Genomic DNA, 16,103 nt, shown 5'->3' with positions numbered 1-16,103 from the left:
ATAGTTTGTTTTTGTCTTTTCGTCCTAGGAACACCAATGGGAATTTTGAAGGGTTAGTACTCGTGCCATTTTCTGTAAACCAATCAACCAAATTTTGTAGGTCACCCTCTCGTTTTGTTACGACTGCTTCGACAGTGGTGTTGCATGCGTATATTGTCGTATCGTCAGTAAAGTTACATATTTGTTATTCACGTTCTATATGGAACATATCGTTTATATATATATTGAAAACAATGGTCCTAAAACGGAGCCGTGTGGTACCCCTATTGAGACACGCTTTGGTGAGCTATACGCTGATTCTACTTTGACTCTTTGGGTTCTATTTGTGAGGTGACTGTAAAATTTTTGCAATACATTTTTCTTGAAACTTTAGGCTTCTAGTTTAGCAGTTAGTAAATCATAGGGTATGCAATCATATGCTTTTGACAGATACATAATGATTGTCCCCACTAAACCTGTTTCATCTAGACATTTCTTCCATGTTTCTATGACTCTAATAGTGCATTTTCTGTACTATACCCCTTTAGCATATATCTAAAAAGCCTAAAATCCTAGTTCCTAATCCGCTGTTATTCCAGTGTACCACTATGGCCACATTTGCGCCGAACAAAATGTATCAGTTTCTCAATTTATCGAAGAAATCTAAACCAATTTACGATCAATCATGTAAAGGCCTCAAATATAGAAGAGGATAAGCTAATTGCTGGAAGAAAATTACAAAATTAACGGAAATGTCTAAAGGCTGAATGATGATACAAGGCACGACGAAGAACGGTTTTTTCCACATGTTTATTGAAAGCAAGTAGAAGATTTGGTAGTACCGGCATCAGCGAAGTACTTTCTATTGTTTCAAAATATGACCAACATGTTTCAAATGTTAATTCCCTGACGTACTTTCACGGTGTCACAACAGGGCCAAAAGATCAGAGGTTATCGCAGACAAGCAGTATATGAGAACACTTGCATCGGCGACAGTCGCCAACGATCTGAGATGTATGAGAACAAGGCTTTACCGTCGCGAATATTTCTTCCAAGACTTTCAGAATATCATTAGGAAAACTATTTTACAAACGGCTTTTTTGTTGATAAAAATAAAATTTCACAAAGCGAAATTCTAAATTGTTTTTTGAACAAACCAGGATCATTCAAACGGCAAAAATCTCAAATTCACCTACCTATCTTGAAACGCAACAATCGGAGGTCGATAGGGGCATCTGCTACTCAGCGTACATCAAGCGCATCTGCAACTAACTCGTGGGCTGCAGTTCATTTAGAAGAGAAATGACATGTTAACAGAACACATGATAAGAACATTTCTCGTTAATAAATAATAGATAGATTCATTTTCTAATCCTGGGATAATTTTCTATGTCAAATCATCATAAATTTTGAATATACACCTCGCTCTTTCTACGTTGCACATGAGTATGAATTCTGCACTAAGCTCTAAAGCATAAATACAACTGGATTAGTTTTTCTTATCGCAAAATAGCGGAAACATGGCATACTGACTTACTTTTCGTCCGCCTCTTTTCAGAGTCTAAACATTGGACAATCACCGAAACAAAGCTGAAAATCTTTTTTCTTATTCTCATGTTAATTTCGATCTACACCTGGAAGCAAATTTTCAGATTTCACCTTTAAAACTAGATTTAAGTTATTTTTGTCTGGTATATTTCTGCCATCAAGTACTGTAGATTGGTTTGGATGCTGCATTTGCTAATTTCAGTAATACTTCAGAAACAGGAGTATCAGTTTCGAACCTTTTGCGTAAATGAAAATCGGCTTCAAATATCGTTGCATCACCAGCAGCAACATCCAGCATTATTTGTCACCGTGTAAGATAAATTCTTTAAAGAAAGAATAAATCCTTATGGCAGTGGCACGCCAGTTTAGAAATATGCAGTCATGCTGAAGATGATGTCAGGAAAGTTCCAGGTCCATCTGATTTGTTCAAACATCTTGTTATAGCTATAAAAGCTTAAAAGCTCTGCAAAGAATATAGTTTGATTCAAGCAATTGACTAGAAGAATGGATGCATTGTAAATAATGAAATAAGTACAAGAAAAGAACTAAGGGGGAACTGAGCGATGTACTTTGCCTCTTTTTCTAAGGAAAATCTTGTTACAGTCCGTAGGAAATGTTGTACGGGCATTAAGACGCAGCGATACAGCTGAATCATTGATCGAGCCAGTGAACGAAAATTTCAGACGACCATCAGCATGAGTTATCAACTTGTATGAAAAGGGACCCAATAATTTGAAATTAGAGTAGGAGTCCAACAAGGATCTGCACTCACCTATCTTTCTTTTCTTCATAGATATTGATCTGCAAATATTTGATTTGAACAAATAGAATCGACGCCTTATAAATGCAGATGCCTTAGCGATAATTGTCAAAAAACAAAAGGCTATTATCCCAGAATTGCAAACAATGTAGCCTGCGTGAAGACTCTACTGTTTTCAACTCGGATCCTCTGTTTTCTTTTTCCTACCGTTGAGTTAAATTAAAAACTCATTATTCACAGTACAGAATCTGTCAAGGGTCCGTGGTTCGAATCCCTAGCATGACCAAACTTTCACCCAGAATGAGGAGAGAAGCCAGATCTCTGTAATTCCAGGTATAGGAATCACGAGGTGTGGTCATATCGAGAGGAAGGACCAGGATGCTGCTCAATAAGCATAAGCCTCTCAGTGTCCTAAAAACTCTTTCGGACGTAAGGTAGAAAAAAATACAACAGTACAAATACGAGTACAGAGGAAGTGTTGGAAAGATTTTGTAGGAAGTGGCTGCACAGGATCGAAAATGCTGGGATGAAATTACAAGGCACAAGAGGCTTGAGTCATATCACACATCAGCATTATTTAAGGTCTCAAAGAACTGGATAACAATTCTTGCTGATTTGACAGCTTGCTTCAAAACTTTGCCTTCTTTCTCTTTTTTTTCAGAATCCAGGGCATGCTGGCCCACCGGAATACTGGCCCACCGGAACACTGGCCTACCGAAACACTGGCCCACTTAAACACTGGCTCACAAGAACACTGGGCCACCGGAACACTGGCCCACCGGAACACTGGCCCACCGGAACACTGGCTCCTCAGCTGAAAGTTTTCCAAATAGGGTTATTCAAACCAAAAGAGCCTTTGTTCTGCCAACCCCCTTTTCTAAACTTTCCAACTACAGGCGTATCTCGATCAGTCGAATGCTCATGGGAACAGAAATCTACCCCCGAACAGTCCCGCCCCTTTCCCGCTTCTGACGGCCCTGGTTGACATTCGAGGGTTATGAAGATTTCGCCAACGTTTTGGAATTCAAAACAATATTTTTTTTCTGATTTGCACAATCTGGTAATCAGCAATAATCTGCTATAGTTACGTTTTTATAAAGCAAGCAAATTTAGGCTGCGTTTACATGATGCCGGACCGTGTGTAGGCTTTCCGTTTACACGAGTACTGGGCTATCCGTGTCAAAATTGATTCGGTTAGCCGTACAACTTTTGATTCTTCTAGCTAGACGATCTCAGAGTTATCCAGCATCGGGTAATTAATGGGCTTTCCGGATAAGTTTTGTTACCGATTCATAGCGCGGAGGTGATTTTGACACAATTAGGCTAAAATTTCAGCGGCAAGCTTCGCTATTCATAACAGAGCTTACATCACTCGGTGCACATTATCTTCTATTGTTGATTAGAGCACTTCAAGGGTCCAGTACATCAGAAGAATTCTTAAAAAAAGCATCTAGGAAGAAAATTTGTGCGTAAATTTCGGCAAAGGTCTGGACAAAAAACTTGGTGGGGTAATGTTATCAATGACATTGTGCCAGAAGAATGGATTGCGAATGTGCAAGGAGAGTTTCATTAATCTTATCTTGAACTGAAGCCATTCCATGTTCTAGATAGAAAAGTAGATGTCTTAGAATACATCGGCAAGAATGGACACATGGCGTGGGAAAAAAAATGAAAGGGAATCTAGATTCACAGCTGTTGTCGAGGAAGAAAGTTTCCTTGAATTTAGCAAATACTTGCACAGTATGATTTGATGAGGCACAGTACACCAGACCCTGAAAAAAGGTGACAGGCAAAAAAATTAAGACTGAACAAAGCTGGAAATCTATATCTCACAGTACAGAGATTTTAGTAGCTGTGTTAACGCAAAACTTAAAGAAACTCGTCGAACTTGGCCCTTGCGAACTGTAATTTGACAAATGTCTACCATTAATCGGCAAAAATGATATTCTCACGCCAGTTAGAGAATGATTCTTAAGTTTGCGGAACTACTTTTCTGTTTTTAGACAAATGTTTCCTAGTCTAGCATGTTGTTGTCGGAAAATTCAATTCAATGCTGGTTTAAGCCGTGCGTGATCCAATGCGCAGTCTTTCTGCTGAACCTGTTGGTCTCCCAAATTTTGTGGACTAGTCTACCTCTATAAAATGCAGTATTTATCGAAATTGACCGTACCTCGTTCTTTTTTTTCCATATAGGCCTGCTCTTCAAAAGCAAGTTCCTTGGCTAAAATCTAACCAATGACTTTGATCTAACAGACCCTATAAGTCCCTCTTCTGTGACCATTGTCTATCTCTGCAAGACTTTGCAAGGTCACTGCTTTTCGTTTCACCTCCATTTCAGACTTCGTCCCACTAGTTTTCAACTAAAATCATCTACAGCATAACATTGACAGAATTTGCTTTGTCAGACAAAATTGGCCACAACAATTTGGATCACACAAACAAATAGAAAAAATTCCGTGTATGCAACGATGCATATGACAATGTTTCTTGGCTTGGTCGAGCATTAATATGTGGATATTCTGTTCTAGATCTTTTAACCTTGCATATATTTGTAAATTTCAGCGTTGTAATACTGATCAGGTTTGGAATTACTATGCTTTTCCATTCATTGTAACTATGCTTCTGGGTGTTACTTTAGAGCAATGCAAAAATGTATATTACTTTCGTTGTATTGAATAGATCCAAAATAGAGGGCCCTTTTAAGACCAGCATTTGCTGAGAGGTTACCCTCTAAAAATATACGAAATCGTATCAATCAATTGGAGGAGTTGACTGCTAAGTGAGGAATGATGTCGTGTTTGAACACAGCAATGAGGCCTGTATAGCTTTCCGATATTCTCGATTCAATATAGCTTGTATTTTGAATCCCTTGAGCTCAAAAATCTGGATCCTAACTTTGACAATAATTTTTGCGAGATTCTAAAAACAGCTTTGAACGAAAACATAGAAACAATTGCTTTTGATGACTTTAACTGTGTCACAACAAAATAAACAACCTGGTAGAGCAAATAGGACAGAGTGCACTACCGGTCACAAAAAACATACACGGGAATCGATAAAATAACAGCTACGCCCGCGCATAATGGCACGAAGCAAATCAAGTTATGACCACATGGTAGTGAGGATAAGAAAAAATTTCCACACTTTTCTGGCGGTACAAAACTTTATAATGTCTTTGAAGTTTCTTGAAAATGGCTTTGAATCCAGTGGTAATTTTCTATGTGCTTGCATTTTTTGATTTGCTTATTTCGATCAACAACTGGGTATATATTTCCATCTTGTTGTTTCGGACCCTTATTCTGACGTTTTATACTCTGAGGAGTGTCATACGAAAAAGCTTTTAGTAGTATGTCGTGAAATGTTTGTTTTTTCAAAGCCATTTCAAAGATCCTTACATGTAATTGAAAAAATATTTTCAAAGAAACTCTCAAGGTTAAGTCATGGAAACAGGTTTCTGGTTTGAAAGATACCAATACTGCCTTCAACAGGCGTATACAATTACTGCCAAAAGTCTTGGAACACTAAGATCAGTTTCGAAGGCAAATTCAGCCACCCCCTCTCCCCTTACAAACAGTGCTGATGTACTATAGAAAAAAGGGTGTGAGAGCTCCCTTAGATACCCCCTTAAGTTTATTCTTTTATTAGTATTCTCATGTAATTTATGCAGGACCCCAGGCAGAGAGAGGCTGGAAGAAAGTGAGAGGGAGTTGGAAAAGAAGCTAGGACGGAGAGGACGAAAAGATTGCAAAAGCAAGAACAGTTGTTTGTATTCTAGAGAAAGGGGGATTTATTTGTTGTCATCTTTTTGTTAGAGCTTTATATCCCTAATCTTGGAGAAGTTGAAGTATTTTTTCGAGTAGAATCTTTGCGAACAAACGCGCCTACGGAGTACGTTTTTTTTGTGGCTTGTATTGTATCTTTTTAAACTTTCAACAATGTTCAGGGGGGAAGGGGGCTAGAAGAAGTAGCATTTGAAAAAGAAATGAAAAATAGAAAAAAATGTTGGTTGTTCCAAGTAATTTTGGCAATGTATTTGTTGTGGGAAGAATGACCAGAGCGGAGAATGGCTTTCTCATGGTCTGCATATCATTAGATTTGTCGAGAAAAAGCAAAGTAGCACTAAAAAGAGGTCTATTTCGGGAAAGCAATTACAAATAGAAAGATTTTTTGAAACGATTCAAAGCAAGCCAAAGCTTTCAAAGTCAATGACAAAGCAAACAGAGGATAAAAAACAGTCGCAAACGAATCTCGTCGGTTTTAACAGCTATTGAGAACAATATATTAAAAAATTCTGTCTCTATCAGACATCGTCTGGGAAGAACACAACTTTGACCAGATACCGCAGTCCCTAATTGTTGATGGGACAAATGTGCTTGCTGCGCCACTGTCACTTTTGATAGAGCAATGCTTAGCACATTCAGTTTTCCCAATCGAAGCAAACGTGCCAAAATAACTCCCACATATAAAATCTGGTGGCAAAACAATGGTGAAAAGTATCTCTCCGTCTCATTTTCACCAGTTCTAGCGAAGGTCTTCAAACACATCATGCATATCAATCATTATACATGTATCCAAGAGAACGACCCTCGTTCAGAATATCACTTTGGTTCACGGCTAAGCTGTAATCATGTAATCTCTGATCTTTCAGAAACAATAGATCATTGCTGGCTAAATTACCAATATATGGAGTACATGGAAATGAACATATATTCTTTAAAGTAATAAATTCAAAAAGGAACATCCTGCATATTTTCGAAGTACTTCAGAAGATTGACAATCAGCTGTGAAGTTATGCAAGGATCCATTTCAGGTCTACTGCTGTTTAAAATAGTGATCAATGAAATTACTTGATAGCTTACAAAGGTCCGAAAAAGACAGCAAAAGAAATGATTCAATGCTCAACCTTGGATTTCATAACGCCCTAAATAAATTCAAAATAACAATCTCGTTCTTCATCTGAAAATAAAACAAAAACTGGATTTGTACTATCCAGAAAACACCAAAAACTCCCAAACTTATGGAAAGTTTAACAACCTCTGTTGTTGATAAAGTACAATTTCGAAGGACGATTTATTGAAGAGCAAAGCTGATAGTAAGAGACGTTCGTCGTGTTATTATCTTTCCTAAATAAATACAGCAGCATATACAAGCAGCAAAGCGTAGCATGAAAACACGACAGGAACAAAAAATGTGAACAAAGGCTTAGATGCTATCACTACAAAAGTAAGCATTTTGTTGAACAATCAGGTGATTAGTGAAACGGACTGGTACAAATATATAGGGTTGGACAAAAGTTGACCATGAAGCAGCATCTTGCACAGACCTACATAAAAGACTTCTCGAGAGCAAAACTGCTGGCTTGTATATAACATAACATTAGCCTATGGGTAGCAGAAACGATCTATGAAGTTATGATTCTACCATAGATGTTGTAATACAGATATACCATACTTGATATGTTAAATATGTATACATAACAATATGAAAGAATCTGCAATAGAGCTTTAGCCATCATCAAGAGAGAGGCCAAGAGAGAAACTGCAAGCTGTACTTCATGCAAGAAATAAGAGATGCCTAGTTGAGTTGTTTAAATACCAAAATGGATTGGGACCGAGACTTTTTGAGCAAATTCAATAAAATCATTCATTTACATATTTAAATATATTTCTTCAAAATACTTACTCAAATATGTCTGCAAAAACATGTGAGAGAAATGAAAATTTACTTGCATTTACTTACGAGTCTTTCTGAAGAATATATGAAAAATTTGGAAAAAATTCAGAATTTTTCCTCCAGCGATTTGAATGATCATGCAATGCAATTATACACAATTTTTCTAAAGACCGTGCCCTTGCAAAAATTCCCACAATTCATTATCTAGCTCATGCTCAACATTATTCCAAACAAAATGGGTTGGTGGGTCATGCTCAGAGTTGCCATTTTTATGTACAAAGTTTTGGCTCAATTCAATGGCAAGGCTAGACTTCACTAATCCAACACCACCAGCTTTTTCAGGACCTGGGTGATAGATTCGCCCACTCGGCAACATGCAGAGCTTTTTAGGCTGAAATTCAAATTTCACTTTTGGTCCAATGCCATTGTATGTTAAAAGCCACTGGTCTTGCTGCCCACTTTGGTCTTCAGGTAGAATAAAGTTACTAAATACAATTGGATGGTCATCACAGTGGATGTAATTCATCTCTTTGCCACAAGGTGAAACATATGGAAAATCTTTTTCAAAAACTCCAGTCTTGTTTATTTTTAATCTTGTGAAAAAGAAAGCAAGAAACTGTTTATCTGCAAAAAAGAAACAAAATTGTGACTAACATTTTACCTCGAACTCAGCATTTCAACTATGATTTAAAAATGATCCAGATTCAAACAGCTGCATTCAAGGGGAAACACAGCATAAGTAAGTACATATTATTATATTTAATATCGTTGTTGCTTTTTTGTCACAAAAGCTATCATTTAATTCAAATTATTTACAAGATCTAAATTCAGGTCTAACAACAACAAAGGAGATTTGTTCAACTAACTTTGAGAAGTTTATTAAATAAGTTGCAAGTAAACATAGTCCTGTATGCTAGTACAAGCCTGCCTGGAATCCTTCAAGTCTGCACAGTTTGCACTTCGACACTGCTCCAAAAAATATTGTCTAGAAGCAGTTGCAAAGCAACATGCAATGTTGCTCGTTGTTTTGCTCTTTTTCTGATTGAATGCATTCTTTGACGAGTGCAAATCAATTTTCAAACAATCTAATTTTCCTTTGCATTAATCTTGTGAAGCTCATCATCATCGCAAGGAGCATATTTATTCTTCAACTGTGATCCACTCTGATTTTGAGTCTTGAAAAGAGTGCCAAACTGTTTTTAAAAGCCCCAAAAACGAAACTGCTTTTTTGAAACAGAGGTTCCAAAGCAAAAACAAATCGGATTCATGCGTTCACATGAGCTCAAAAGTGATCCGATATAATTCCATTCCAAATTCTCAGCGGAATGGTTTAACTCCACAAAAATGCTACAAAGCGTATCGGATTCAAGCGTCATCGTGTGAACAGAAGGCCTAACCGATATGAAAAGCGATCCGATACGAAATGATCTGGTATCGTGTGAACAGGGCTTTAATCACATGTCATTTGCTTTTTTAGTCCTTATTGTTATATAATCAGGTCTTTGATGAAGTAAATGACAAATTAATGAATGCTCAGGTCTCTGACTTTGATGTGGTTTTTCTCACCAGTTTTAATAATAAATGATAAAAGCATTATAAAATTCCATTAGAGGCTGTTCCATGTCTCATTTTTTTTCTGATGTCATGGTACCACAATTTGTCTAAGCCGGACAGCAGAGCAAGGCAGTTTTCATTGATATTTTGCATATGTGCAAGAGCAAAATTTCAAGTGTGCAAGTGTTTACTTTGGTAGAAGTATGCATTTCAATGGTGCACACAAGTGGGAATAAGCCCAAGGACATCAATTAAGAAGCAAATATGAATGAAGATAAGAAAATTTCTCTGATTGATAGTATTTACATTATCAAACATGCAAGACTATGTCAACCTCGAGGAAACCTAATTTTCAATTGCCTTAAGCAGATAGTCACACCCATGTCACGCCCAGATATCAAAATGCCACACCCTGTACTAAGTGTGCAGGGATGTCTTAGAAATAATATCTCATAAGTGCATGTTTCATCTGCAGGCTGTCAACCACAGAATTAATTTTTATAAGAGAATACCCTTTTGGTAGAAAAAGAAAACACACCCGATCAAACTTTTAGTAATGTAGAAGATAAACTACCGGATAAAAGAACTGACCTTTGAAGCAAGTGATGAAATTTTTCACTTTCGTGTCATCTAGGAATAGCTGGAAAAGTAAAATAGCAAGTTTAGTTATAATTTCGATGTTCAAATCAAGATTTGCATGCTACACAAAACAAACAAATGTAATCCAACTCATTTGAATTTTTCTCATGGACAAGATAACAAAATAGATTTATTTACCTGACCTTGGTGATCGATGTAGTAAAAGTATTCTCGGACACCTTTGCGAGGAGACTGTCCTTGCACATAGGTTACGAGGCACCGCTTGAAAACTGTAGATCTACTGCAAGCGGTTTGTTCAGTTCCAACTACCAACCTGCGTCTGACCACTGACCAGGCATCTTTTCTCAGCAATTGCCACATTGCAACCCTTATTCTCGAGAGGATCCTTGCCTAAAGTTCAAACATATCTCCATTTTGCGGCAACAGACTGGTTGTTGTTGTTGTTGCAAAGCAAAATGCATAGAGATGTCAAAATGTCAACTCCCTGTGGAAGTTGCAACCCCCTGTACATTGGAACCAGGAACCAAGGCTACAGAAAATATATATATATATATATATGGATGCCCATCGAGCTGAGCAAAATCCCCCCTTCATGTACTCATTCTTCGTACATAAAAAGGGCGTTTTATACATACGCTCTTGTCAACCGATAACAAGAACTTCGTATTAATTTTCCTGAAAATTACACACATTTTCCAAAAATATGCCCACTATTTGTAGAAAAAGAATGACCTTTTACGATAACATTTCTTTTATGCATAACTATTTGTTCAAGGAAGAGCATGAAAATTAATTAATGAAAATTGAAGGGTTTTTGTGCCACTAAATAAATGGCTCTCACTGTTTAGTTTCTCTTGTTGGAGCTAAAATAAATCATTAAATATCCATTTATCAATTTTTCAGATAAAGATAATTTTAACAAGAATTAATACTAAAATCAAGAATCATTTTTTGTCAGTTCAGTGGGAAGGAACTTATCCAACACATCGTTCGAAAGTTTTTTTGTTGGCTTTAAGGCAAAGAGTGTTTTTAGTATTATTGTTCCCTTTTTGATGCTAAAAAACATTAAAATTGTCAAAACATGGACATTTTAGATTTCTCTTAAGAAAAGCAGGAAGATTTGTTCAAAAACAGGGAGATCCCAGCAAGTTGTTGAATTTATAAACAACATACCTGTAAAAAGTCTTGCTGGACAAAAGTTAATAGAAAAAACTATCATCCTGGGGAACCTCTTCATAATGGTTTCTAGCACCTATGTCATTTGGTAAACATTAACAAAAATGGTGTCACAAAATAAGTCATTGCCGTCATTTTTGTTATAATATATACCTCTGCTTAATGATAGGGAAGAGCAGGAACAAAAAAACTTTAAAAACCAGGAGGCTTGGAGAAAGCAAGCAAAGTCAGGGGTGTCCCAGGGAAACCCAGAGAGTTGACTGGACTCTTAGTTACTCTTTGATAATTACAATCAATCAATTTCTTAACTTCCCACCTAGCTTAGAAACAAAACAGGTTTCATAGCATGCATTTCAAAATGTTTTTGCTAAAAGCTCTTATTTGAATCCTTGTATCTTCATGATTAAAATCCAAGTTAATTTGTTAATAAAGAAAGCGAAAAGTGCTAGATGTCAGTCTTGTAACCAAACTTGGATTTCTTTGGAGTAAGTACTTAATTATAGAAACCTAAATCCTAATCAATTTAAAAAAGACTGTCTTTACTGCCACTGGTTTCATTCAAATAAAAAGTAGCCCTAACAAAGCTAAGATTGATCTGGATGGAGCTGGAATGATTTTCTTCAAGGCACTATTACCCCACAAATTTCACTGATCAAATAAATTCTATTGGGTGTGTTGCAAAAGACCCGACTTCTACAGTTTCCTGCTTCTAAATGTATCACATAGCCAGCTTTTAACAGTGTACTGGCATCACATCAAGCCAATAATCTTTGCAGCTTTTCAACCAGATGGCTATAGTTAAGATGTCATAAAGGTATTTTCATAATATTCAGAAAAGGATGAAGACAAATACAAAAGTGTTTGTTTGAAAACTATCTTTTTCATAAAAGAGAGTGAGCCTTCTACTGCATGCAAAATAGGAAAAAAAATTGAAAAGTGACTATCGTACATCATATTAATATACACACAACACAAAAAAGATAAAATTTGGATAAAAGTGGCTTATCTAAATAAATAGCAAGTAATGAAAAATCAGTGCTAGATAAGTTGGTTACTGACAAAATGCAAAAATAAATATAGGAATCTAAAGTACTAGCACAAAGTACTAAAAGTAGACATCATTGAGAAATGAATTAGAGCCATGAATCTAGTAGCCTGCATACAGACTTTATTTCTTTTGCAAAAAAGTGCCAGGGCAGAAGTATTTTGCAATGGAGCATTAGGTCTGCTTGGAGGCTATGAATCTAGAGGTTTATGGATGCTTTAGATAACTATTACAGCACAATAAATTTCACTCCACTTTCTAGAAGTAATCATTTTTATATCTATCTTATATTAACTTGTAAAAAGGCAAATGCTTAAATGCAATTTCCAAAATCAAACAAAATTTGCCGAAATGAAAAGTCCAAAAATCTAAGTTCGCTATATACTATCTTACTTAAACTTAATAACAGTAATATCAATAAACCTTCTTCTACAACATCTTCAAACTTAGGAATAACACTTTCATAGGAGTGAACATTTTAAGAATAACAAAACTTGAAAACTGAGGAAATTAAGAATTTACTAAGAATATTTGCCAGGCTCAAACTTCATCAAAATATTGACTTTCAATTTATCTGAATGTTTTGACCAAACAAGACAAGCATAACTTTCAGGCAAAAAGTGGGATGTACATGCATCAAGCTTGTACTGAGGTACCAAAAGTTTTGAACTAAAATTTTTCATGATTATTGTGCAAACCAATGCGAGTCTCATTTGAAATGCAAAGCATCATTTTGATTAATCAAAAGTTTCATATTTTCGGACAATATGTAACAAGCATCCTAAATGTGGCATGCATCCATGATTAATTTTTCTGTTCTCCTCTGATAAATCAGGCAGATATTTCTTCTATGTTATAAATAAATCTACACTAACTACCATAGCCAACTTTCTTTGTTTTTTCCTTTTCACAAACAAACAATGAATTTGTAAGAAACCTTGATATCTTGTCTCCGTTGTGAACCTCTGACAGATAGTCTTATGCAATTTCTCACTTATCTGCAAGCACCAAGATCATGCTGATAATGTACATTGCTGCTGCTGACCAACCAGCACCATAAGACCATGAGAACTGAACTTTTTTGTCAATGTAGTTGTCTGTGTAAATAGCTAAGCCAATGATCACGAAAACAGCTGCAAGAAAAATGATGTTTTGTAAAACAGATACCTCAACAAAGCCTTATATGTGGGCATTTGACAAGCTAAGAAAAATCTTAAAAAACTATAACTAACATTGTGTTTAATTGCACAAATTAAAGACAGGTTTAATATATTTGGTTGATAAACACTTAACCTGATTGGAAAAAAGACCTTTCCTGGAAATGTTTTATTCTGGATAACACTATGCTTCTAAGGCATACTTTTTCTTTTTACATGATGGCAATCATTGAGCTATAAACATGAATCCATAAAATTTATTCAGCTTTGAAAACTTAGTCTCTAGTTCAAATCTGCAACTTAATATTTACTTTGAATACATGTAAGAAGTCAAGTTAATCACAACAGGGAAGAGGTTTATATGTGCCTCTTCCCAAAATTGTTTCCCAGAAAGTTAGCAAAACTTTACCTGAAACAAAGAAAAGTATGGCAGATCTTGTTACTGGGAAGAAGTATTTGTCTGTGATGCAATAGACCGTAACAAAGATGAAAGCCACCAGTGTACACAGCATAGCCAGAATGTACATGGCAAGAATCGCACTTCTTTTACCTAGGAAAAAACAAAAATGGTTGAAAAATTGAATTTATATGAGGCAGGCAATGTAATGGCTGAAACAAACCCTATGAGATGCCTACAATAATAACTTATATAGCACTAGCACACTATATAATAGCACTAGCACACTATACAATAAGTGGCTGGGAAAGATCATGGTATCAGAGGAATGGTTGCCACTTTATTTTTCCCAACACACCCTCACCAGTGGTTGTTTTCAACATTTGCACTGTCAATATATCATTGAAACCTTCAACACAAACTAGACATGACCATTCAATTTATTCTAAACACAATATGCCACAGAAATAGAAGGGCAAACGGAGGAATCTTGCTATTAGAAATGGCCTGGCTAATAGCAAGAACACATTTATTGGGTCTTTGGAAACAGGAAAAAGCGAAGGGACTTGGAAATGATAGGTTATGGCAGGAAAATGCATTTGCCATTCCTTCAACTTTCGGTTTAAAGAAAATTTAATGATTGGTTTGCTGTTTTAAGAGGAAAAAATCAGCAAAACTTTGAAGCATTGCTTCAAAACAATTATGTAAAAGATTATCTGAGTATTCATGAAAGATGACCAAGAAGTGTCACTTAATTGAAGTTAGGTGAACGAAAAATGTTGAAATTTGCAGCAATGAAAAAATTATAACTGACAAAGTGACGTTAGCAGTGCACCTAAATTTTAAAGTTTAAATATTGACACAAGATGAGTTGTTCTACATTTGATGTTAATGACTTGTTTATCTTAAATTCTGATTTACTCATTATCTAAGCACATGACAAGCAAAAAATTAAAGCAAAACGTTCAATGTTTATTATTCTTTTGAAATTAATGAAAATAATCATCTATAACCAAAGCGTCTATGTTGTTTAGCAAGAAAACTATTTTGATCTCTAAACGAAAGCTTTAGAAATTGTTTACTCTACATCACTTTTGATAACCTAAAGCCTGATATCTCAGTTAAAATGATCTTCTCTGTCATATATTTAATTCACAAAATACTACTTAGCGACTTATGAAATTCACAAAATTTTCAACTTGGCACCTGAATGACAATAATTTTATCATAGTGAAAATAAATCGGCTAAATTCTAGCAGACAGGCTAGAGGATTTAAATGTAGTGCTTTAAAGCAGAAATCAGTAGGTTTTAATTCCATTTTTATGAAAAAGCTTCACAAAGTTGTTCAGTGTGATGTTATAAAAAATCTCCATAAATTTTTAAAAGTTCAAAGTTGTTGAGAAATGTGTTTGGAGAACTGTTGGCATTACCTGTGCACTTAATAATTAAAAATTGCCAAGCCTCTCAAAGAGCTTGAATTTCTAGTAACTAAAGAACAACAGAAACAAAGAACAATAAGTCAGAACAATAGATCACCAGCTTAGGAGAGACAACAAAGTGTTCATAAATTATGACTAACAGTGCCAAATAAGAGATTTTGGATATTTTACAAAGAATTGAATAACGTGCCTTTCTCGATCAAGAAAAAGCTCCATTAACAGCAAAAGTGCCATGAAGAGCACTAAAACATGTTTTCAAAAACTCAATTTTAAAAGACAGGGGAATCTTATCGTTGTCAAAAAGTGACAGTGAGCAGGGCTTTACTTACTATCACTGAGCCCAGTTTCCTCTTTGTCGCCAACTGGTTCGCATTTTAATGCTCCATAGTCTGAATGGGATATTTCTTTCACCCTGGTACAAAACTCCCATAGCCCAGCTCTACTCTGGTAACGGCGATTTTCCTTTCCAATCTGTGTATCATAGTCTATAATCTGGTATTCAATCCAGTAATTTGTACACAAACACAGCACTAATACAATCACTGAAAAAATGGCACATGTATAGCTGGCAACTGTTTTGACAGACATCTCGTCAGTTTAGCTTTTAAGTGTATTATACTTGTGTGGATAATGCAATCAGTAAACCAGGAGTTCGAGCACAGTTTCACAGGTTACTCCCAAATCTTCACCTTCAGCACGAACAATAGGTTGACAGTTCCTTTCCACAAATGACTAAACCCACCTTCCTCACAGCCTCAGTTTCATCATCCAATC

At 35.9% G+C, this 16,103-nt stretch overlaps 2 protein-coding genes across 3 annotated transcripts; both read right to left on the bottom strand.

The window, feature by feature from the left end:
• Positions 1–7,393: 7,393 nt before the first annotated feature.
• LOC135688301 (UPF0598 protein CG30010) lies at positions 7,394–12,007 on the bottom strand. Of its 2 annotated transcripts, none has more exons than XM_065205087.2 (3): positions 10,292–12,007; positions 10,106–10,154; positions 7,394–8,584 (listed from the first exon to the last, which is right to left on the bottom strand). In XM_065205087.2, exons 1-3 carry the CDS (start codon positions 10,472–10,474, stop codon positions 8,124–8,126), a joined length of 693 nt encoding a protein of 230 aa, XP_065061159.1. In that variant the 5' UTR covers positions 10,475–12,007; the 3' UTR covers positions 7,394–8,123. The 2 variants fall into 2 exon arrangements, with proteins under 2 accessions (XP_065061159.1, XP_065061160.1); XM_065205088.2 differs by having other exon boundaries at positions 10,297–10,438.
• A 143-nt stretch (positions 12,008–12,150) lies between these two features.
• Positions 12,151–16,066, bottom strand: LOC135688303 (lens fiber membrane intrinsic protein). The gene is made up of 3 exons (XM_065205093.2): positions 15,659–16,066; positions 13,902–14,042; positions 12,151–13,468 (listed from the first exon to the last, which is right to left on the bottom strand). The coding sequence occupies exons 1-3, from the start codon at positions 15,915–15,917 to the stop codon at positions 13,326–13,328; spliced, it is 543 nt and encodes a 180-aa protein (XP_065061165.1). The 5' UTR covers positions 15,918–16,066; the 3' UTR covers positions 12,151–13,325.
• Positions 16,067–16,103: the final 37 nt, after the last annotated feature.

Source organism: Rhopilema esculentum, chromosome 19 (genome assembly GCF_057945365.1).
Source record: "Rhopilema esculentum isolate cy_ngs chromosome 19, ASM5794536v1, whole genome shotgun sequence".
NCBI classification, from domain to species: domain Eukaryota; kingdom Metazoa; phylum Cnidaria; class Scyphozoa; order Rhizostomeae; family Rhizostomatidae; genus Rhopilema; species Rhopilema esculentum.
This window is presented reverse-complemented; position numbering and strand designations above follow the sequence as displayed.